Consider the following 23,359-nt stretch of genomic DNA (forward strand, 5'->3'; position numbering starts at 1 on the left):
TGGGTGGCTGCATGCAAATGTCCTCTGGCTGATAGGTAGCTGGAGCGCCACCTGTGCTCTGCTGAGGAAGCCCTGAATCCTGGGCAGGATGACATCTGCCCAGAGGGGGTGACTTCCTCTAATTCTTATAAAGGTGTTACACAGGCCAGCAGCAGCCCCGCGGTCTACTCATTTGGAAGCAGGCAACCCTGAACTGAGATCTGAACCTCAAGTAGGAAATAACGAGGCAAAGAGAGGAGGGACTGTGTGAAAATGTCATTTGCAGAACATTTGGTTCGAAACGTCCACGGAGACTTTTGGTCCATGCCAACCCATCTACCTAACCCATGTGCCATGACCAGCTAGGCTGCTGAGGCAAGAAGGGTTATTATTGCCAGTATAGCCACAACATAATTATTGGACCAATAAAATGTAGCAGTATTTTTATGCTTTAATCCTGTAACCCCAAAGTGTAAATAAACATTATGGGCTATTTGAACCCAGGGACCTTTTCTAAGCATGGACCTTTGGGCAGGATCAAATGTCCACTAATTGAAAATGTTCCATGACATAAAGAAGTGCAGGGAGGTGAGAATGGAGGGAAATCAGGGTGACAAAACTACTGGAGAATTTTCAGCTCAGGACACTAGAACCATGTCTGTGTTTTGAAAAGATTGCTCTGGCTGCAATATGGAAAGTGGATAGGAGGCTGGCCAAAGTGAAATATCAGCAAACTAGTTAACAGGTTATAGGCTGGTTCTAAGTGTGTAAGGTAAACTAGTTATAAGGTTCAGATGAAGACGTTTGCTTCTTAGAGGGGTGACAGTAACATTTAAAAAGAGGAGAAATTTGAGAGATGCTTTGAAGGCAAAATAAATGGCCTAGATAGTAGTTTAGACGTATAGGGGTGAGGGAAGGGAGAATGTCAAGGGTATATTTCTGACTTATGGAATGGTTATAGGTGGGCCCAACACACTGAGATGGAGAACACTGGAAGAGCATAGGTTTGGAGTGTGTTGGAGAGGAAAGAGTATGAGTTTCCTTTGGTTATGTTGAGTATGAAAATATTTGAGGTATCAAGAATTTTCACCTAAGTATGTATGTATGTATGTATGTATGTATGTATGTATTTTGCAATAATAGATCTATTTTATTAAACAAATGGATGTACTTATTTTGTACAAAACACAGTAACATTTCTTCCTCTCCTCTGCCTCAGGCCACTACAGTAGAACCTCATGTTTATAAAAACACTTTTTCACCTAAGTATTTAGATGTGTGGGTTTAAGCTCAGAGAAGATATCTAGGCTTAAAAAAGAAAAATTACTTGTGTATCGGTGATAACTGAAATCATGGTGTGGACAGGCTGCCTAAAGAGAGATTACAGAGATTACAGACTGAATTATGGCTGTATTAGGACAAAGATAGAGTCTGAGAGATAGTTGACTAATGTTGTTTTGTTTTTCATGGAAGAGACCTGATCATGTTTAAAAGCCAATGGGAAAGATATAGGAGAGACGGATTTATGATAAAATTTTATATGAAATTACTGTGAAGCTTAATTCATACATAGGCAACTATGAACGTCAAATAATTAACATTTCAGTCTTTAAAATTGTTTTGCAAACTGAAAAATAATATATTTTATGCAGTGGATCACTATAAAATAAAATTATGTGTTTGAAAGATTATCTTTTAATTCATTTGATTAATTTCACACAAGTCTTTCTTTTCCTTAAATAGAAAAATGTCTGCTACAGATGATTTGCTGAAAATTAGCCATATCAAGGGCATATAGAAGCATTTGTCTGAAATAGATAATTTAAAATTTTATTCAGTCTTAAGATTATAATGTTTATAGAAGCAGCTAAAAGGAAACAAGCAAAGGCAATATGTATATAAGAGATAGAAAGGGGGTATTTAGCTTTACCCTAGAGAAAATTGGCAAATTCTACAGATATTGTTCCAAAATTCATGTGTAAATACCATTGTCTTCGTATAAGAACAGTTATTTCAGGCACAGTCACTTGGAAATATTTATGGCCTCGTTTGGCAGTTTTATTCTTTTTGGACTTCAAATAAGACTGTGGGAATTATGTGTGAATTTTCAAAGAATAATTTGGCTTTAAAATTAATATTAAATGTTAGTCTCTTGAAAGCATTCCTCCATTTTTCCTCCAAAGAGCATGAGATCACATCTTCCTTAGGTGTCCATAACAGACATAGAAATGCTAGAAATTGTAGTGGGAAATTACTGGCCATCTTAATACAATCATATTTCAAGATGTCTGATAGTGACTTTATGTGGGAGTGATTAACCAAAGTTCTTATCCTATCAATATTGGTGGCTATGGATTCCTTTGTTTGCTAAAATTCTGAATCTCACTGGAACTCGCTGCCTCGCACTGTCATAATGTTACAGTTTAGCATAAAAAGTAAATGGCTCAAAGATTTGCTAATTCCTTCCTTTAACATAGCTGGTATTGTTTTACAATCTCCTAATCACATGATTTAGATTTAATACATATTTTGTGAGAACACAAAATGTCTTATTAGAATGCCAAAGGAGACCTTTGTTGTAATGCCAGATACCCTAATAGCAAAACCACGTGACCTTGGAAAACATACTTGAGCTCTTAGGGCCTGTTTCCTCACCTGTAACAAGTTATAATTTGGCTAGATGGTCTCAAAGCTAGATGACATTTCTTCTAGCTAGAATGTTCTAGAATAAAAATTTAATCACATAAATTTTGCTTACAGGCATTTTCACTCTTAGATATTTTTATCTTTTGGAGGTAGAAGGAGTATGTATGGTGAAGGCAGCAGGAAGACAAATAAAATATGTAGTTCATCTTTGGTTCTTCTATCAGAATGGAACGCTCTACCCAGCTATAACCAATTTCATACTGAAGTTCTAGTGACAGGCAAGAAAATATATCATTGGAAATACATGCAATTCCATGACCATTTTTAAGGATGTATGTGTTGTTCAGATGTTCTGTGTCTGCTGAGGGAGGGCCTGCCTCTTGTATTCATTCAATAGATGTATTTAATTCGTTTGAATGCAGGTCAGGTGATCACTGCCAGTATTGCAGACATCATTGCAAATTACTCATTCAAGGATATTCTAAGGAAATTGGCTCGAGAAAAACAGACAGAAGTGGCTCCAGCTTCCTACGATGATAGTTACCTTGGTGAGATACATTGCTCAAAACATTTGTGGTTTCTCAATAGACAAACATATTAAATATAGAGACAAAGTTTATCCCTCAGTTACCTGATATTATTTGGTACCTTATGCACGTTTTCCTTTCTTATTACCTCAGAGTGGACTCTTTTCTTTTCTTTTGATTCAGTCATGGCACATGACACATAACCTACATGATTTGAAAGCTAATTTATAGGCTCTCTAAACAGTCTCTTGCATATAAGATATTTTGCCGGTAGTAAATACTGTGGATTAGTGGGGCTGCCTGGTACTACACAGGCAATATAATAGCGGCCTTTCTGGTTTCTAGAGCAACAGCAAGAGACATTCCAGTTGCTAGAATGACCTCAAAATTCATTATGTACAATATCATTTCATCACTACTGTTTCTCACCTTTGGTATCCTATTGGCATTTTGATTGCTCAATGAATTTTTAAAAGTTATAGTTATGTTTTGTCACCTCACCTCACTTTAGAGCTAAATGAAATTTGTGGAAGACCGTCATTAAATGAATTAGGAAGTAGGCCTCGTTGGTGATCACAAATAGCAAAACCTCTGCACAAAAGATACCTTTAAAAGTATCATGTCTGATCCCAGTGAATCAGTTACCTTAAAATCCAATAGCCACCATTTACAATTGAAGGTGGGGTATGAAGCATTCCTGCTTTAAAAAGTGACTTCAGAGTCTGACTGTGTGGCCACACTCAGGCGTAGCGGGTCTATTGAGCCTCCAGGATTTAGTATAAAAGTGTTCCTATTGGTTCAATTAATTTTACCCTTTATAGAACCCTAAACTTTTATGTTGTAACATTTGTTGAGATTTCTATACAAAGCAGTACTATGGTAGTTCTTTCAGTTTTCTAGATATAGAGCTCATTGGTAAAGCCTCATAAACTTGTAATTAGTTTGTCTCTTTTCTTTAAAACAGGATATTCAGTTGCTGCTGGGGAATTTACAGGAGATTCTCAGCAAGGTGAGAGACATTGTTAAATGTAAGTCCTTTATAACACATGGGGATAAGGTAAAATGATCTAAAAAGACCTTTTACAAGTGTAATTTTGTTTGCTACACAAAATGTATATAAATAGAATCCCAGAATGTATATGATAATATTTTGTAGGAAAAAAGAACACTTTGGCACAGATTTTTAAGTCTCAAAGGATTTCAGAAGACTGAATACCAATCTTTACAAATCTAGTTAAGCAATAAAAATTAGCCCAGTAGTCCTAAGACAGGAATGAAAAAAATACAGATGATTAAGTGACTTAGACAAAAGCCATGCTGTTAGTGACACATCAAATGTGAGGAATCAAGATCCCTCATTTTAGTCTCTGGAATCTCTTATCAGACATGTTCAAATTAAACTCTCTATCCAACAACAGCCCAACATCTCCACACTATTTCCTTTTTCCCTTTGGAGATGCCCAAACCTAAAATAACAGAACAAACTAATCCATATTCTCATATATGCCCCTCACTTTTTGTTTTCCCTCCTCTGTATCCATCCTCATTTTCCAGTGGTCAAATGCTACTCATTTTGAGGAGGGGGGGTTAGGTCAATTTCAAATGTTATTTCCTCCAGAAATCCTTCCTTAGTTTTCCTCTTTAAACTCCTATATCATCTCATTTTGCCTTTTTTAAGGCATTTACCATTCATTCATTCATTAAATATTTTTTGAGCACCTGCTACATACCAGGCTTTGTGTGAAGTGTTGAACACACAGAGGTGAATAAATGGTCCTTAATCTCAGAGTTTACAGTCTAATGGGGCTGACAGACATTAAACAATGAGCACAAATTATCTGATTAAAACACTGTAGTAAGTGCTAGGGTAAAGTTCTAAACACAGAACTAATCCCATTCATGAGGACTTACGTTCATGATCTAATCACCTCCCAGAGGTCCCCACTTCCTCATCCATCACATTGGGGGTTAGGATTCATCATATGAATTTCACGGGACACAGACATTCAATCCATAGCAATACCTACCATATACAAGACAATAAATGGTAGCTTTTACTTTACTAGTAATATTTATTGAATACCCAACCAGCAATCAATATTTGCAATTTTCTATCTTGTTTCATATGAACACAACTGCTTTTCACTAATGTGTTTTAACTAATTCACAAATAATTAACAGTAAATGAAATATGGCCATCTTTAGGAATCATCACAGCTCTTTTAGTGGTTTCATGTTGACAAGACATTTGTAAAAATAATAATAAGTGGAGCCGCTTTAAAATGGAGTTGGAGCTGCCATCCCAGAGGAACTGTCTTGCACATCTTATGCCTCAAACCTATGGAATGTTCAAACAGAGCAAAATAACCTTTGGACTGGGTCAAAAGCAACATCGTGTCCTAAACAACTGTTTGCAACGATAACCAGAAATCAGATATTTTGACTACCTGACTGATGGCTAATGGACTGAAAATTAAAAACATTCTTTAGAATTAGCATCACAATTTTACTTTATCTGCACCTATAGAAATTCTTTCCTTCTATTGATGTAATTGTTTCCCTTCCCTTTCACATAAATACTTTCACCTCCTAATCAGAACAGTATTTATTGTCATGATTAAAACTGTAGACCATGACTTTGCTACTTACTAGCTCTATGACCTAGTTACCTAACAACCCAGTGCCTCCATTTCTTTATTCCTATAGAGGTTTGATGATGGTGATGATAGTATCATCTATCAAAAGATTCTTGGGGGTGGCCAGGTGGCTGTTGGTTAGAGCACGAGCTCTGAACAACAGGGTTGCCAGTTCGATTCCTGCATGGGCCAGTGAGCTGCGTCCTCCACAACTAGATTGAAGGACAACTTGGAGCTGATAGGCCCTAGAGAAACATACTGTTCTCCAATATTCCCCAATAAAATTTATATATAAAAAAAGATTCTTGTGAGGATTAAATGTGTTAATCCTATATATTCATAAGACAGTGCAACACCTGACACATAAAAGCGCTATTTAAATATTGGCTATAGTAAGAACCTTTGGGTTAGGGACCATCATAGACAGAATTGAATAACTATCACCTTTATAAAGTCAGATCTTAAAATCAATGATTTAGCAAAGGAAAGTGCGAAACGTGCCAAGTAATTTTTAAACAGAGAGCTAAGCTCTTGTTGGAAAGCTTTCCAGAAGAGCACACAGTTCTCACCCAGGAAAATTAACGATGATGTATGACAACTCATCGTGTGGAAAGATGGTAGAAAATCAGAATTTTCCATTGGATCTCAGAATATCTAGAAAATAGATCCAAATTTTAAGTGATTTGCAGGTATCTTAAAGTAAAGGCACTAGCAGAGTTCATAATCTGTTCATCAGAACACTCCCAGTCCAAGAATGTCCATATTCACTATTTACTTACTTAGACAAGAAGGAATCGGAATTCTATGAAAACAAGTGAGCAATTTGATGTCCAGAGATGAGAGATTCTTAATACTGGATCCTTATAACTCTTGGGGGGACTTCATGGCATTTGAACCCCTAGTAATTGTATGCAAAATTTTATATGCATGTGAATTTTTCTGGTGAGAAGATCCATCACTTTCATCTAATTTTCAAATGTGCTCAAAAAAGGTCCTCCATTCTCATTTTAAAATGAGACGTGGTGAGCTAAGGCCCAAGAAATTGATCTTTCCCTAATGAATGCTAGGAAGTTCATTTAATATGATGGAAAAAAAAATGTTGATTTTGCTGCCAGTTCTTGAATTCTACTACTCACTAACTATGTATGGTGACTGAACCTTTCTAAGCCTCGATTTCCCAACCTGCCAAAAAGGGACTATTTATGAGAGGTTTAGTGAGGGAAATATTATAAAAAACATGCCACATTGTCCAGTGGGTAGAAGACATTCAAAAAACCCTGGCTTCCTTTCTGCTTCTCACCAGTGGGTTTGATATCCACATCATGTATTTTGAGGCCAGAGATCTAAAACTTTCCTGAACATACTTATAATATTAAGAGACCTCTAAAGGTTTTGCCATGAGTTATTGAAATGGTTCTAAGAACAGTCTCCTATTTTTCCTTCTCACTGAATATTTAGGTAGTTGAGTGACAGTTCTCCTAACTTGCTTCAGATTCCAATCAATTTACTGGCTTGATCATTTTTAAACAGTTATGAACACTTTTAATCAATATTACATTTAATAACGTCTTTGTGTCATGGTCATATTAAGTTACAGACTCCAAAGTTCCTGAGTATGATGATGGTTGATGTTTTTCAATGAAATTCTGAGTGTTTGTGGGATGTGAGATGTAGTAGTTGCCCTGTATCTCAAATGGCATAATTTCTCTTAATCTTTCCTGGTTGACAAGCCTGATCCTGAAATCAAGCAACTCCATTATTTAATTCCTACCAAACAGATTACTGAAAACCAAGCAGCGTGCTACCAATTCTAACAGCTTTCCTCACCACCTATCCAGACAGCTTAGTTTTTCTGAACCCCATTTCATTGTTTAAGGGCTCACTTCCCCTTCCCTCCTGTTGTGACAGTTGACCTGTCCATGCTCCTATTGAAAGCTAATCATTCCACTTTGCACCAGATCCCACCCCTTTTGTGACTCAGAGATGCGACTCTAGCTATTCTTGGTTCTCTATCTCACATCATCAGTTTTTTCCCTTTCTATGGGATCACTTCCACCAACATACGAGCACACTCTTATTTCTCCCATCTTAAAAAAAATCTCTTATCCCACTTTCCCTTCCAGCTGCTGCCTGTATTGCTCTGCTTCAAAACAGCCCTCCCTGTTCTCTGCCTGTATCTCTGTCTGCTAGTTCTGCAGCTTCCCTTCTCTTAAAGTCACTCCTGTTAGAACAGACCACTACCCCTCTAGTGAAACTGCTCCTGTCAAGCAAACCAGAGGTCTCCATGCAGCTCATCTTCCTAGACAAACAGGAGCATTTGCCAGAGTTAATCAATCCCTCCTCATTTCTTCCCTTGCCTTCCCAGACACTGGCAGGTCCTTCTCCCTCTGTTTTACTGGTTCCTCTTTAATTTCCCTCACCTCATTCACGTGTTCCAGGGTGAACTATCTGGACTCTTTTTTACTCTTTGAATTCTCTTTGGACAATCTCATCCAGTCTCACTTACTTCTCCAGCTTACACTGAAGTCCAAGTTCATGTATCCAGCTCTCCACTCAACATCTCTATCTGAATAGCTATCCTAAACTTAATGTGCTCGTAACCGAGCTTAGGTCTTCCCACTGGCACATGCCCTCCCCTCCGTCATCTCCGTTTCAGTAAGTGGCAATGCCAACCTCCCAGTTACTCAAACCAAACACCTTGAAGTCAGCCTTGAACTGTGCTCTTTCTCTTATACCCCATCTATATCTTACCCATGAGCAAATCCTGCTAACTAAACTCTCAAAAGAAGACCAGAATCTGACCATGTCTCATCTCCTCCACGGCATCTACTGATCCCAGTACCCATGGGCATTATTGCAATAGCTTCCTAACTGGCTTCTGTGTGTTCATCCTTGCCCTCCTGTGTTCTACCCTAAACCCAGCAGCTAGAGTGGCCCTTTAAAAACAGACATCAGATCCTGTCATTTCTTTGCTCCTGATGATGTCCCAATGCATTCAGTCTAAAATCCAAGTCTTCACAATGACCTAAAAGACTCTAATCATCAAGCTACTAACTACTGTGACCTCGACTCCTACTCCTCTACCTCTCGGTCCCTCTACTCCAGCCACCCTGGTCTCCTTGCTAGCCTTTGAATACGCCAGACACACTTGTACCTCAGGACCTTTGACTCATTCCCTCTGACTAGAACGTATTTCTCCCCAATCTCCGTAATATTTACTTCCTCACTTTCTTCAGTCTTTGCTCAAGAGTCACCTTCTCTCTAAGTCCTTCCATGACTACCCTAATAAATCACAAGTCCTTCTTCATCCCAACTCCAGCAATCGCTGTATCATGGTACTGCTTAGTTTTCTCCATCAACCTTATCTGCTTCTTATCTGCAACCTTATCTGCTTGACTGCTTCTTCCAACTAGAGGATTAGCTCCATGACAGCAGGCAATTTTGTCTGTTTTGTTCACTGCATATCCTGTTTGCCTGTAAATATTTGTTGGTTTAAATGAGTTAATTTACTACGGACAAGTCCAACATCTAACCCCAAAGGAGTCTTCTCTGATTATTAATGGTAGCCTCAGGCGCACCCAGCCCTGCTGGAGTTCAGCACACCGGGGAGAGTTCAGCACACGGGATAGAGTTCCTGATGGAATTTGTGCTCTCTCCTCAGGGGCAGGATTGGAGGAAGAGGAATTGAATCGAAGGGGCCTCTCTTCCAGGCTCTTCTTCTTTAAATTAAAATTTTAACCCCAATGAATCAAAGAATAATTTAGGTTTACAGAAACAAGAGCTGGAATGATCTTTGGTAAACAGCAATTCCAGCTCCTACCTGTTGAAGGTGCCTGAAAAAAATTAGGTTCAGTGACTTATCTCAAGTATACAGCAGAGCCAAGGATCAAAACCATTGCTTTCTGAATCTGAAGCCAGATCTCTGTGCCTTGGGAGATGCTGCCCCTTTCCACCAGAGTTGTTTCCTGTGTGTCTATAATTGATTGATTGATGCTTCTTTCTGGGGGTCACCTTGGCTGCCAGGTTGTGTCCTAATTCTGCTGCCAACAAACAGTTCCAGGGGGCCAGACTCATATCACCTAGGATATGTGGCTTTTCCTTATGCAATCGAAGCTGTTTTAACATGATAGTGTGATAGGAGCTGTTAGTATTTACACTGATACTGAAGATGTCATCACGATAAAAGCTGGAGTAATCAAGGTAAGAGTGTTAACCTACAAATCACACACAGACATGAGAAGCCAGGCGTATGTTCTGGAGGAAGAAACACATGGAGACTGGTGATGGAGACTGGTAAATCTCAGAGTATGACTTTTGGTCTTCTGTTTTCTATTGTCTATAGCAGAAGCAAAATCCCATGCATGCAAAACCATGACTTCAAACTTCCAGCTCCCTACATGATGTGCTCATTTAAAAAAAGCACTATCTTTAACTGGTTTGTTGTATAGCTTTAAAGTATATGTGTAATTCACCTTCTAAATAACCATTTTTCTCACCAGAATTGGTTGCTGGAGTTCCCAGAGGAGCACAGAATTTTGGATATGTGAGTACGAAGAATGCACTACAGGATATTTTCTTATGTATGCACAGAAATGTTTTGTTTCATACAACTTTCAAATCTTTTTAAATGCCCTTTAATTGCAAACCTTAATGGATCCATGCCTACCTCCTTCCAAAAAGAGGCCAGATTTTTCTGTTTTTCTGGTCTAAGTGAGGGATCAGCTCCATAATCAGTAAGACCCAGTGTCTAATGAACATGCAGGGCACCTTGTTCAAAATCATTAAGAATTTCAGGTGATAGCTGGACATTAAACCAAGGGCACGGTTCATCTGAGCCAGGGGCCTGTGTGACTGCACAGGTCACACACCCATGAAGCCAGCTACCCTTGTACCTAATCTAGGAATAATTGCAGAGGATCCCATTGTGGATAGGATCAACACATTAATATGTCTTCTATGGTAGAAATGATAAAATCAAATGTTATTACCCTAGGGCCATCACAAATTACCACACACTGGGTGGCTCACAATACGCAAATTTATTCTCTCACGAGGCCTGAAGTCGGAAAGCAAGGTGTCTGCAGGGTCACCCTCCTTCCAGTGCACGTAGGGGAGCACCCTCCTTGCCTCTTCCCGCTTCACACAGCCCTGCCTTTCCTTGTCATCCAGCAGCTTAAACTCCATTTGTGGCTTGGTTTTCATATGGCGTTTGTCCATCTGTATCCATGTGTGTCCTCCCTTTTCTTACAAGGACACCAGTCATTAGATATGCGGCCCACCCTAAACCCAGGATGAGTTTTATCTCGAGATCCTTAACTTATTTCAATTGAAAAGACCCTACTTCCAAATAGAAACATGGAGTATTCAAACCCACTATAACTAGTTACCACACAAATAGGAAAAGAAGATAAGTAAAGCTTATGGAAAGAAAAACTTTTGAAATAAAAATATTTTAAATCTTTTCTTTTCTTTTTTAATTCTACTAACCTGGTAATATGTACAGAATTGGGGTTGGCAAAATAGAATTTAAAGGAATAATTGTGCTATGTGAATAACATTAAAATTTCATTTTTTGCAAAGAGCCATAATCTCCAATCTCTCACAGTGGGATATGCACAAAAATCCTGATTAGATCATTTAACTGACCATCATATTAACTGCTCTCAGTATTTTTGAATTCAAATATTATTTCTCTACTTCAGAGTAGGAAGCACGCATTTTGTCTGAAAGGATCCCAGACTTAACCATAAACAAAAGGTTCAACTGGATTCCTTTAAAGATCATTCTCATGGCCTTACATTTTTATTTTATATATAGCTAACCATTTATCACTCTTCCGCAAAATTTAAAAATGATTTAAGTTATTATTTTTTTTTCTCCAATGCTATAGCAAATAATGTAACCTATCTAATTTCTGTAATTTCAGGTTTCAATCATTAACTCTACAGACATGACCTTTATTCAGAATTTCACTGGTGAACAGGTAAAGACATTTTAATATCAAATAATTACTGCCACTAGGTACTAATAGCATATAGTAATACTTATATCATTTATTCATTCATAAAATAAAATAAATATTTACTGTGTACCTACTATGTTCTGGAAGCTGTTCTAGGCACTGGGAATAAAACCAAGATCCCAACTTTCATGCCACTGGGAAAGGGAATTGGGGGAAGACAATAAACAAACAGATAAGTGCCCATGATAATTTCAGGTAGTGGTAAGTCATAGAGAATATGATTCTTAAAAGCCAAAATGCCACTAACTGCTAGGATCTGAGAGGGATCTTGTTATATTGTTGGGTTCTGAGAGGGACCACATTATATTGCTGGGATCGGAGAAGAGCCTGTTATATTGCTGGGATCTGAGAGGGACCATGTTATATTGCTGGGATCGGAGAAGAGCCTGTTATATTGCAGTCCTGCATGTAGTGTGCCTAGTGGTGAGTTCTGGATTCCCGCCTTCCTCTGAGAAGACATAGGCTTCTTGTAGGTCCCACTAGTGGTTGAGTCAACGGGCCTGGGCACTACCTCCCTTCCTCACTGTGACTGGAGCCCTGCCTTGATCCTAACATTATACGAGGTTGACAAGCTACCTGGTTCTGTTCCCTGCCTCCCAGTTAGGAAGTGCTCCATACTCAGTCACTGGCTGAGGTCTTATTAAGAATGGGCCAACTTTCTGAAAACAGGCTTCTGTCACTCTCCTCATGTAACATGGCTTGGGGTCACATTCATTAACTACCCTGCGTTTCCCTAGGTGTTGTGACCTATGGAAATTCACCACATTTCTTTAACCAATGAATGTGGTACTGCCATCTAAGGGAGCCAATCGTGAGTTGAATTAGTTTCTTTGGGCAATCAATTTTCTCTCTTAGCCGCCAACCCAGGTTACCGAGCTTCTAGCAAGTCTCACATTTTAATCTGGCCAAGTTACGTCTTGGCCTTCTGGATTATAGTATGAGATACTGAAAAATGCTCAACTGTTAGCGAGAGACATAAATTTGGAATAATACATTGTCAAGCAATTTTGATTAATAGAGTTTTTCAATGAACACTGAGCATTTTTTACATTCCTCCCTCTACCCCCAAAATTGGGGCTTTAGTTTATCCATTATTCTGCAGTTTTTAACAAAGCATTTAACAACATCTCTCATGATACTTTTGTGGTAAATATGGAGAAATAAGGCTGGGATGATAGTGAAGTTGGATGGATTTATGAACTTTGAACATTATTCCCAAGTGGTGATAATTAATGGTTTAATTCATTAAACCATTTGGCAAGACTTCTTTGCTCAGATTCATTTTACATTTTTTATCATTATAAGCTTTTAAACACTGTTAAATAATTTGGCCTTTCTATAACTTCTCATCCTCAATGCCACCTAGTTCTGCAATCTTGAACCTCAGAACTTAATACATCATAGATGAAATTCCTCTGAGTAAAGGCCACACAACACTACACCAGGAGGAAGAATTTCACACAATGTATGTTTGGGATAGAGAAAAGAGGTGGGGGAATTGAATTATTGTGCAACATTTGTTAACTCATGTATTCGTTCTCTCTGCAGAGAGTACTGGCACCTGTTTTAAGCTAGGCCCAGGTCATGCAGTGCCGACGGAAAGGTGAACAACACAGACCACTTTCTGTGGAGCACACTTTCTAGCGGATTGTGATTAATGGGGCACTAAGTCACTAAAGCATTGGATGGCAGAACATGGAGACAAAAAAATCTTGACAAGCTGAAACTATGGGCCAAATCAGAAAAGATTACAAATCTTGAAAGCACAGGTTGAAAAACAAAAATTTAAGAGCTAGAATATGGGGAAGCTGATGGCACTCTGGTTAGTTACACTCAGTGTACTCATGGGTTCTGATGTGTTCTTTGGTATCTCTAAGAAGGAGGAGCCCAGGATGGTGAACCAGCTGAAAATATTTCCTTATGAGATTTCGTATGACAGTGGAATTTGATTTATTCTGTGAGGTTCAAGATTGCAGAAGTAGGTAGAATTAAGGACACGTAGTTATAGACGGATCAGAGTTTAGCAAAGAAAATTCTAATAACTGAGACCACAAATTGAATGGGCTGATTGTTGAACATCTCCAGAGGATGTCCAAGCAGATGTCAGGGGTGTTGAGGGGAAAATTATGCATTGGGTCAGGGGTTAGACTAAATGACTCCAAGACTCTGTCCACATCCAAGAGTCTGTGAATTTAAATGCACAAATGTGCTGCAATGAGATTAATCTTTCAGGACAAATTGAGACATGACTATAAAAATGACTCTTTTAACACAAAATATATCCTCTTATGGTTTTCCTTTGCAGATGGCATCTTATTTTGGATATACAGTTGCAGTATCTGATGTTAACAATGATGGGTAAGTTAATAAGAGCTTCCTCACTCACCATGTATTATACTCATCCATAAAAATGTTATATTTCTTCCTTGATGAAATACATCTTTCTATACTTCCTCAACAAGATAGAGGCTCTCTTGTTTTAACTTTTTTCTTTCAGGGCAACAGGATACATCTACTAAAGAATCCTCTGTCATTCTAGTTTACATCTTTACTGAGATTTTCCAGCAGTTTTCTACTGCTAGAAAGGGACTATTTTACTTCATGTTGTCTTCAGTTTTATGAATTGAATAGTCCTTGACCACACAAAGTCCACAGCTGTTGAAGAATCTGCTCATCTGTCTCCCTTCACCCCTTAGTACATGACACATTCATTAAACATTTGCACATAAAGAAGTATTTTTTTCTCCGGACATTGCTTTAACCAACAGACTAGTAAACACCCATAGAAGGGATGAAATAATAATGTAATTTTTTAAAGATTATATCAGTAAATTACAATTGAGCTTGGAGCAAACAAGATGATAAATTATGGTTGCATTTGAGTTATTACTTCAACAATAAATTATTATTAAATATCTCTTTGATTCACTAAAAGCACCTAACTGACAGATAAGACAAATGACCGAATAAGAAAACTAATAAATTGAGATGAACTGATTGTCCATTCAATTAATATTGTTGGAGCACTTACTATGGACCAGGCATTGTTCTTGGCGGCCAGAATATAGTGGTAAGTAAGGCAGAACAGTTTTCTCCTCTCACAGAGCTCACATTTTTGTAGAGAGCAAATACCTGAAGAATCCTGACTGTGTTCCAAGATCTCAGTACTTGAGATACTGAATCTCAGTACTTGAGATTCATCATTGACCTTAGCTGTGACCTGCGTAAAGCTAGAAATGCACTTTATACATCATGCGGTGGCATATGATTAGAGATACAGTTAGTAACTTTTGTGCCTTTTGGAAAATACCTTTTCAATATTCTTTCATTGAATGTATATTTCCCAAGTACCTACTATACACTAGTACAGTTCTACGTGCTGGGATATAGCAGAGAACAAAATAGAAAACCCCACCCTCATAAAGGTTATACTAGAGTTGGGGAGGTATAGAAGCTACGGACAAAAAATGAACAAGTCAAGCCAAGAGTGTGTTAGATGGTGATGAGCAGTATGTAGGAAAAGAAATAGGCTGAAAACAACCAAACTGTCCTTCAACAGGTAAACAGATTAATGAACTGGGGTACATGCTGGCAATGGAATATCTATTCAGTGCTAAAAAGAAATGAGTTTTCAAACTATGAAAAGACATGGAGGAACCTTAAATACATATTACTAAGTAAAAGAAACCAATCTGAAAAGGCAACATACTGTATGATTCCAACTATAGGACATTCTGGAAAAGACAAAACTATGGAGACAGGAAAAGGATCAGTGGTTGCCATGGGCTGTGGGGGAGAGAGGGATACGCAGACGGAGCCCAGAGGGTTTTTAGGGCAGTGAAACTGTCCTGTATGACACTATAATGGTGGGTACATGTCATGCATTTATCAAGACCCATAGAAAGTACATCACCAAGCGTGAACCCTAATGTAACGTATGGACTTGGGTGATTATGATGGGTCAATGTAGGTTCATCCGTTGTAACAAATGTAGCCGTCTGGTGGGGATGTTGGTAACAGAGGAGGCTGTGCATGGGGCACTGGAGAGGGAGCACATGGGAACTCTCAGTACTGGCTGCTCCAGTTTGCTTTGAACCTAAAACTGCTCTGAAAAATAAAGTCTATTAACTAAACTTGCAAGAACAAGAACAGAAGGGGCATAGGGCCAATGGGGAGGTATACGATTTTAATCAGGTAGGTAGGGAAGGCCTGCATGTTAAAGTTATAACTGAGAAAAGACACGAAGAAGGTGAGGAGGCAAGCCACGATGATATATGTGGAAGAGTGTTCAAATTCCTGGAGGGGGAAGCTGCTGGCATGATCCAGAAACATTAAAGACATAAGGAGAGGTCGCAGTGGGCAGCGGGTTCATGAAGGTTTATGAACACTGCTTTTCCTCTAAACGGGTTTACCCAGTGCCACGCAGACTCCACCCTAGATAGATGAATCTGTTTCCAAGAAGGACACCTCATCTATCTTATGAGCCCCTGGAGAATTCAGAGTGAGGCAGTGGCTTGCTCCACCTTTGGTTTTAGCAGGTATGCTGTGTCTGCAGGGTCTCGACGGCCGGAGGCCTTCTGGAAGCCCATTGCCATAAGCCAGGTGAGGCAGGAGAGAGGCTTGGACCACAGCCATAGCAGTGACAGGAAGTAGAAGTAGCCATGCTCTGGAGAGATTTCAAAGGTGTATTTGAATGCCAGCCTTATCCTAGAAGCAGATAATTCAAAATCAAATTGCTTTCATCTTCAGCTGCCTGAGTTGTGAAAAGAAAGTAACCATTAGGACCACCACTCATCATTTCCAACCTGGATGAACTGCATTTTAGTAATTAAATACAGTTACTAAGAGCCTTTTAGTAATTAGGAAGAATATTGCTCAAGATAAACTTGAGTCCTAAACTTGTCATGTTGTCCAGATTTAAGAAGCCCATTGTTTAGGGAAAACAAAAAGTCTCACAGTGGCCTTTGGGATATGTGTAGACATATTTCTCTCCACAGATGGTGGCACAACAAGGCCAAGGGCTTCTTCCTGGAAGCCACAGAGCATTTTCTAGGACATAGATTAACTCAGTATGTTCCCTTCCATGGTTCACTCAGCTTTGAATCCTTTCAACTTTCCCCCAGTTTCACAATATGCCCTGCAGGGCACTGTCTCCTTCCTGAAAACACATGCATTTTAGTCTATAGCAAAGTTTTGTGACAATGTTTATAGTACTTTTTTTTTTGCCATGTTAAGAAGAAAAAGAAAACTTGTGAGAAAAGAACCTCATTGGTTTCCTGCCGATCAAAACAACATGGTAGTAACAAACACAGGAATTTTCCAGTGATAATTTGGTCTTTTTTGATGTTCTTAAAAATTGCTATGCACATTATTTCTTTCTTATTAGTCAGTATATTCTGACTTCTTTAGACTGCATTGAAAAATACATTCATTATCTTAATATTGCTATTTTTAAAAATAAAGTGCCCACAGATTCTCAGTCTGTATGTAATTTGCTGTTTTAAATTACTTAGATGCTCCGTAAATTCAAGTCCTATTAAAAGTGGCTATGAAGCCACTGAGAACCTTTCATCCCAAATAAAGATAGACAACTCATGTGAAGACTGAGATTATGATAATGAAGATATAATTTGCCATTGTCTTTGTAGCACTTGTGTTTCTAGAACAATCACTTGATATTGTTGGCTTTCCAATAGACACAAATAGGGAAAACATAGCCGCTTGTGTTTCTGGGATTATACTTGATCCCAGGATGGGGGCTGGAAAACAACTAGTAACAGTGACAGCCAGTGTCCTTACTGCCCTGGATGGGTTCTCATCCTCAGGGAAAGTACAAAACAACCCATCTAGGAAGAGACATAAACCTTCAGTTCCTCAAAAATCTTAGCCGAACAAGAAAAGAATTGCAGCAGATCAGGTGTGTGGCAGTGACTTTTCCTAAACTCCGGGATGAGTCCGTGTCAGATACATGTGGCCTTGTTCTGAGAACATGGGCTTTTATCATTCTCAATTTCTGGCCAGATTTGCAGCAGAGATCCTAAGGCTACATGGGATTTGCAGCAAACATGAATCCTTGTGTCAAAGTTTTCCTGGATATATATATTTGGTCTCTCCAGTTTGTTAGCAGTTTCAAATGCAGAAATCTCTATTCTCCAATGAAACTGTTGTTGAACCTAACATGGCTATTAAGTAACAAAATTTTATCATGTATGATTAGCAGACAATTTTTTTCCCTTTCAAATTATCTTCATGCAAAAGACGTCTCATAACATGTGACGATTCATACCACAATCCCGTGAAACTATCTAAAATTCACCCATCAGGAAACTGAGGCACAGAAGTTAACGAATTGCCCAAGATCACACATTAACTAGGGGAAGGTCTTGATTAGTTCCTGGACCTTCTGCTGACTTAACCAACACGGTTTTTTTTCTATTTTTCAACTATATACAGAGAACTCTTTAGTAAGCTCTATAAAATACATAATTTCAGTCTGCAAGGGTTTATCATCTGTAACTACTAGGAATTTTCAATCTAATAAGTGAGTAAAATATCTGGCATGCCTCTCACTTACTTTTAAAAGTTGGGAAATGGGGTAAACTACGTAGTATATTTGGAACTGAAGAAATCCAGTAACCTTTTTTATTTTTCATTTTTATTTTTTAAAATAAAAACTGTTTATATTTAAGGTGTACAACATGTTGCTTGACATACGTAGTGAAATGAACTACGTTCAAGCTAATGACTATATCCATCTGTGTAATCCATCTTTATCCATTGCTCACATAGTTACCTTTGGAGTGTGTGTGTGTGTGTGTGTGTGTGTGTGCGCATGTGCGCGCGTACACGCGCGCACGCATGTGTGCACACATGGTGAGAGCTTCCGAGATCTACTCTCTTAGCAAATTTCCAGTATACAATACAGTATTATTAACTATAGTCACCGTGCCATACACTAGATCTCTAGAACCTATTCATCCTATATAACTGCACCTGAGCACCCTTTGGCCAACATCTCACCTTTCCCCCACCTCCCCGCCCTTGGTAACCACCATTCTGTTCTCTGCTATTATGGATTTACAAAGATAAATACATCACGGAGATAGATAGATAGATAGATAGATAGATAGATAGATAGATATGGATAGCTGTTACCTATCTACATCTATATGCACATATGTAAAACATGTAGTCTATATATGTATATACATAACATATACATGTACAATACACAGAGATTCCAATAACCTTAACTAAGGGTTATAGTAGGAGAATAACATGAGTATATGCGTTTCATGTGTTTCAAGTGTTTTACTGTATTTTGGCTGTTCGTAAGAATCTACATTCCTATTTATTAAGTGTGAATTTTATCAATTTCCATTACTTTTATAAGCAAGGGGTCTTACGTCCACCTTTTAAAAATATAAAATCATAATTTCTAAGTTATTTCACCCAAAAAACATTAAGATTGTCTTTAATGATGCTAAAAAGAACTATTAAAATAATTTTCAGTTATAGTTTTTAGTGTCATGGCATATAAGAAAAATCAGTTTGTTTGATTATATTAAAATAGCTACACTACTACTAATCATTATTCTGTACGCCTGAAACTAATATAAAAAATTAAATTTAAAAAAATCCACACTTATTACATTTATATCTTTAAATTCATTCATTTTAATAGTTTGATGAAAATATTAGTCTCCCATCAACTGAGCACAAAATAAAACAGTAGAGATGCTAAAAAAAAAAAAAAAAAAAAAAAAAAATCCACACTTGTCTGCTGCATTTTACTGAGTCACTAGCTATAATTCATAAATAATTTTACAGTGTCTGTAACTGCTACACTTTTTTTTTAAATTAAAGTTTATTGGGGTGACAATGGTTAGTGAAGTTAGTAGGTTGGTGCAAAAGTAATTGCGGTTTTTGCAATTATTTTTAACCTTTTAAACCACAATTACTTTTTCACCAACCTAATACATAGGATTCAGGTGTACAAATCTGTATTACATCATCTATATATCACATTGTGTGTTCGTTCACCCAGAGTAAGATTTCCTTCCATCACCAAATATTTGTGGAACTGCTACTTAAAAAAAAAAAATTCCAAAACATTTTCTAGCTTTTCCGCATTTATCAGTGATTAAGAAATTATCAGTGAACATTAATCTTATCCAGCAGAGTTCAGTACTAGAGTTGAGATTTAATTCCCATTTTCACCCCCAAATTCCTAATTTCCAATAGCCTTTTTTTTTTAATAGCCTAAATCTTTTCTTTTAAACCCTGGACCTGAGTGGATGTTGTGCAGTGTCTCAAAATAGGATTAAGTACATCACTTGGCTAGCTGAGTGTTTACGGTTCAGAAGTTAGGACTCCCCACGTTTTGTGGGATCAAACCAGACTTTCCTTTCTCCCACCAAGAGATAATTAAGTGCTGTTGTCCATGAGGCTACCTAGGGAACATTCTTGGACAGCATATGTCATCTTCTCTATCCATTAAATGACAAAAGCAAGCTCCCTACAAATGCTGCGAAATCTCAAGATCAGGGGGAAACAGAAAAAAAAGATAGTGCCATTAAGTAACGCAACCAGATAAGTAAATTGGTGGGAATGTTCACCTCACATTTTTTTATTTTAAAAAAGGTCTTCAGATATTATGAGTGGATTTCAAAAGTTTAGACCAAACAGTTGCATGCGTGCTGGTTGGTGGTTGGTATTGTCGAGCCTGTGCCTGTTCTGAAAATGTAAACAAAGCTGGTGAAATTCACTTCGGTTTAGTTATCTTAAGATAGCCAGAGCTACAAACTCTGTCAGTGTAAACTCTGTTAGGAATTTTTGGACAAACTTAACAACAAATGGAGATGGTGTTTTTCATCTTGAGCCTAAACAAGCACATCTGAGTTTTTTCTAATGGCTTTTGAAAGTTATAGTATTTATACGATTTCCGAAATTCACAGAATTACAATTTAATCCATTGGATTGTTTCTAGCCTCTGAAGGGCCAAAAAGAGCTAACATTAAAGAGATTTTTAGCAGTTAGTTAACTTGAGAGCATTGTAGAAAAAAGTGATTTGAAAGGAAGCAGCTTTTGGGTGACTACGTTTTAGCGCTAGATTTAGTCCAAGTATGTTCTCTCAAACAGGAGAGAGCATTATAACTGAATAAGTAGGAACTCTAGAAAACTAAAACATAAAGAAACTAAATTTAATTGATTTCTATAGTATAATTGATAGGCTATATTAGATCTTGCCTATCATAAATAATTAAGTTAATTACATATCAACTCTAGTATACAGTTTCCTAATCTATATTCTTTTAATAAATAACTACATTCTGAAAATTAGTCAAGAGCATTAGCACCCAATATGTACTATTGGGGAAAAAGAAACATAGAAAAGTTTATACATTAAATCAACACATTAACACTGTTTGGCTACAGAAAACTTGAATTCAGATTCTTTATATTGAATATTCTCATTGGTGGTATCTCTTACCCTCTCTATAGCATTATATTTACTCTCTGCTTTTCAGGAACATATTTATAATGTTTCTATATCAAACGACATGTGAAAGATGAGAAATTGAGTCTTGCATGGTATGATTAGAGTAGATTTAGACATACAAAAGAGACACCAATAAAACCTGTGTGAAAGCTACACAGAAATTTAATGTAGACATTTCAGATAAAATTAAATTTAGTATATATATTCTATTTTTATGAAATCCCTTTAAATAATAACTTAATCTCATCCAAACCACCAACATGACCTTTTTGGTGAAAACCTGATCATTAATATTATTTCTTCATCATTGTTCTTTAGATAGATAGATGATGATGATGATAGATAGATAGATAGATAGATAGATAGATAGATAGATAGATATAGATAGATATACAAATATATAGATATATGAATATATCTATATCAATCTATATCTCACCCAGGCTATTACTATGTAAAGAGTCTCTTAGGATGGCACCCAGCAGCCTATTCCACAACTATTCTATCTGAAGTTCAGTGAAAATAATTTTTACTAATAAATATTTAAAAACTTTAAACTTGAATTGGACATACTCAAGAAAGGGAAAGATTTGACAAATACATTTTGAAATAACCTAATAGTACACCGAGCCTACTGCAGTGGTTTTTTAATGATTTCTTTGCCTCCTGGTCCTTAAGGAATACATTTGACATTGCAACTCAATACACATACACAAAACTGAAACAAAAGTTTCATGGAACAATATTTTCTTGGGACATTATTATGTGTAATGCATTCACTCTGATATTTTCTATTGTATTCTATTTCATTTCTTAAAATTGCTTGTCAAGACCCATTAAATTTATTTCACAATCCACTAATGAGCTGCAAACCGAGAGTTAAAAACACCAGCCCAAACAATAATATACATTGTGCCTCTTAAATGGTATTGCTAATGTAAAAAATATTGACACTAAGTGCAAAGCATTCTACAAGACACATTGTACCAATTGCATCCAAGACAGTTATTGTCTCTCAACCTTATGAGAATACAATTATAAATTAAGAACAAATGTCTTTCTCTCGCTCTCTCTCTCTTTTTTTTTTTGGCATTTAGAACATTTTAGAAGACTTACACTTCAATATCTAGGGACATGTATTTCTAAAAAAATAAATCAGTGCTGTTATAAAATACTTTCAGAATCCAAAGACTCCTTGGATTTGCTAGTGTTCCACAATGATCGGTCAACTAATTTTCCATTTCTAGGACTCGCTGTTGGCAGTGAGAAATGTAGTGGACCAATTGTGTCAGTCCATGTCATGTTCTTCCCCTCAGAGACCAATTATATGACATAGTGTCCTTCCTATATAGAATGAGAAAATGGCCCTGCTCAATCTCTGAAATACAGAACTAGGGATTTTAGACGTCTTTCAGCTACAAGGCAACAACATACACAATCAAGTGTTTAACAAATGCCTCTTCATACAGGCAACAATAATATCAGAAAGCAAGGCAACCAGGTTCCTGCAAAGCAGGAAGGGGAAAAGGGAATGCATTTTGCCTTTTCAACAGGAACTCTTTCTGTTTGCACTGTTATAATGTAAAATATTGTGTATTCCCATCAATGGGTAGCCCAATGCCTTCACGATAACTATCATTTATTAAATACTATTGTATAACCTGTGTATATGTGTGCACATCTGGAGGCAGATACAGAGAGAAATCTTAAGTGATATATCTAACGAAGTAGCCTATTTCTATCTTATCCGCATTTTAGAGGTAATGTAGCTTGTTCAATAGGACACAGCTGGTTACTGAAAGCCAGATTTTCAATCTAGATCAGTAGGATGTCAAAACTCATGTTATTCTCATGTCATCTGTGCTCAACTTATTTTTCCAATTGTCTTTCTTTTTGCTTGTTTGTTGAATTAATAAACTTTATTTTTGGGGGGCAGATTTGGGTTTACAACAAAATTGAGCAGGAAGTGCAGAGAGTTCATACAAACTCCCCTCCGCCCTCAGTTTCCTTATCGTTAACATCTTGTGTTGGTGTGGTACGTTGGTTA

General features: G+C 37.4%; 1 protein-coding gene across 4 annotated transcripts in view; it reads left to right on the top strand.

The window, feature by feature from the left end:
- The window catches only part of ITGA8 (integrin subunit alpha 8), a 167,951-nt gene that overhangs the window by 36,307 nt on the left and 108,285 nt on the right, over positions 1 to 23,359 (top strand). For 3 of the 4 annotated variants that reach the window (XR_013993892.1, XR_013993893.1, XM_081057808.1), the window contains exons 7-11: positions 3,048 to 3,173; positions 4,117 to 4,161; positions 10,288 to 10,331; positions 11,715 to 11,771; positions 14,116 to 14,168. Coding sequence is in view for 2 of the 4 variants with exons in the window: in XM_081057808.1 (XP_080913934.1) it covers positions 3,048 to 3,173; positions 4,117 to 4,161; positions 10,288 to 10,331; positions 11,715 to 11,771; positions 14,116 to 14,168 (325 nt within the window). In the remaining 2 variants the exon portion in view is untranslated. The remainder of the gene's footprint in view (positions 1 to 3,047; positions 3,174 to 4,116; positions 4,162 to 10,287; positions 10,332 to 11,714; positions 11,772 to 14,115; positions 14,169 to 23,359) is intronic. The other variant, XM_081057809.1, reaches the window with a different exon arrangement.

The sequence above is a fragment of the Rhinolophus hipposideros genome, assembly GCF_964194185.1.
Source record: "Rhinolophus hipposideros genome assembly, chromosome: 1".
NCBI classification, from domain to species: domain Eukaryota; kingdom Metazoa; phylum Chordata; class Mammalia; order Chiroptera; family Rhinolophidae; genus Rhinolophus; species Rhinolophus hipposideros.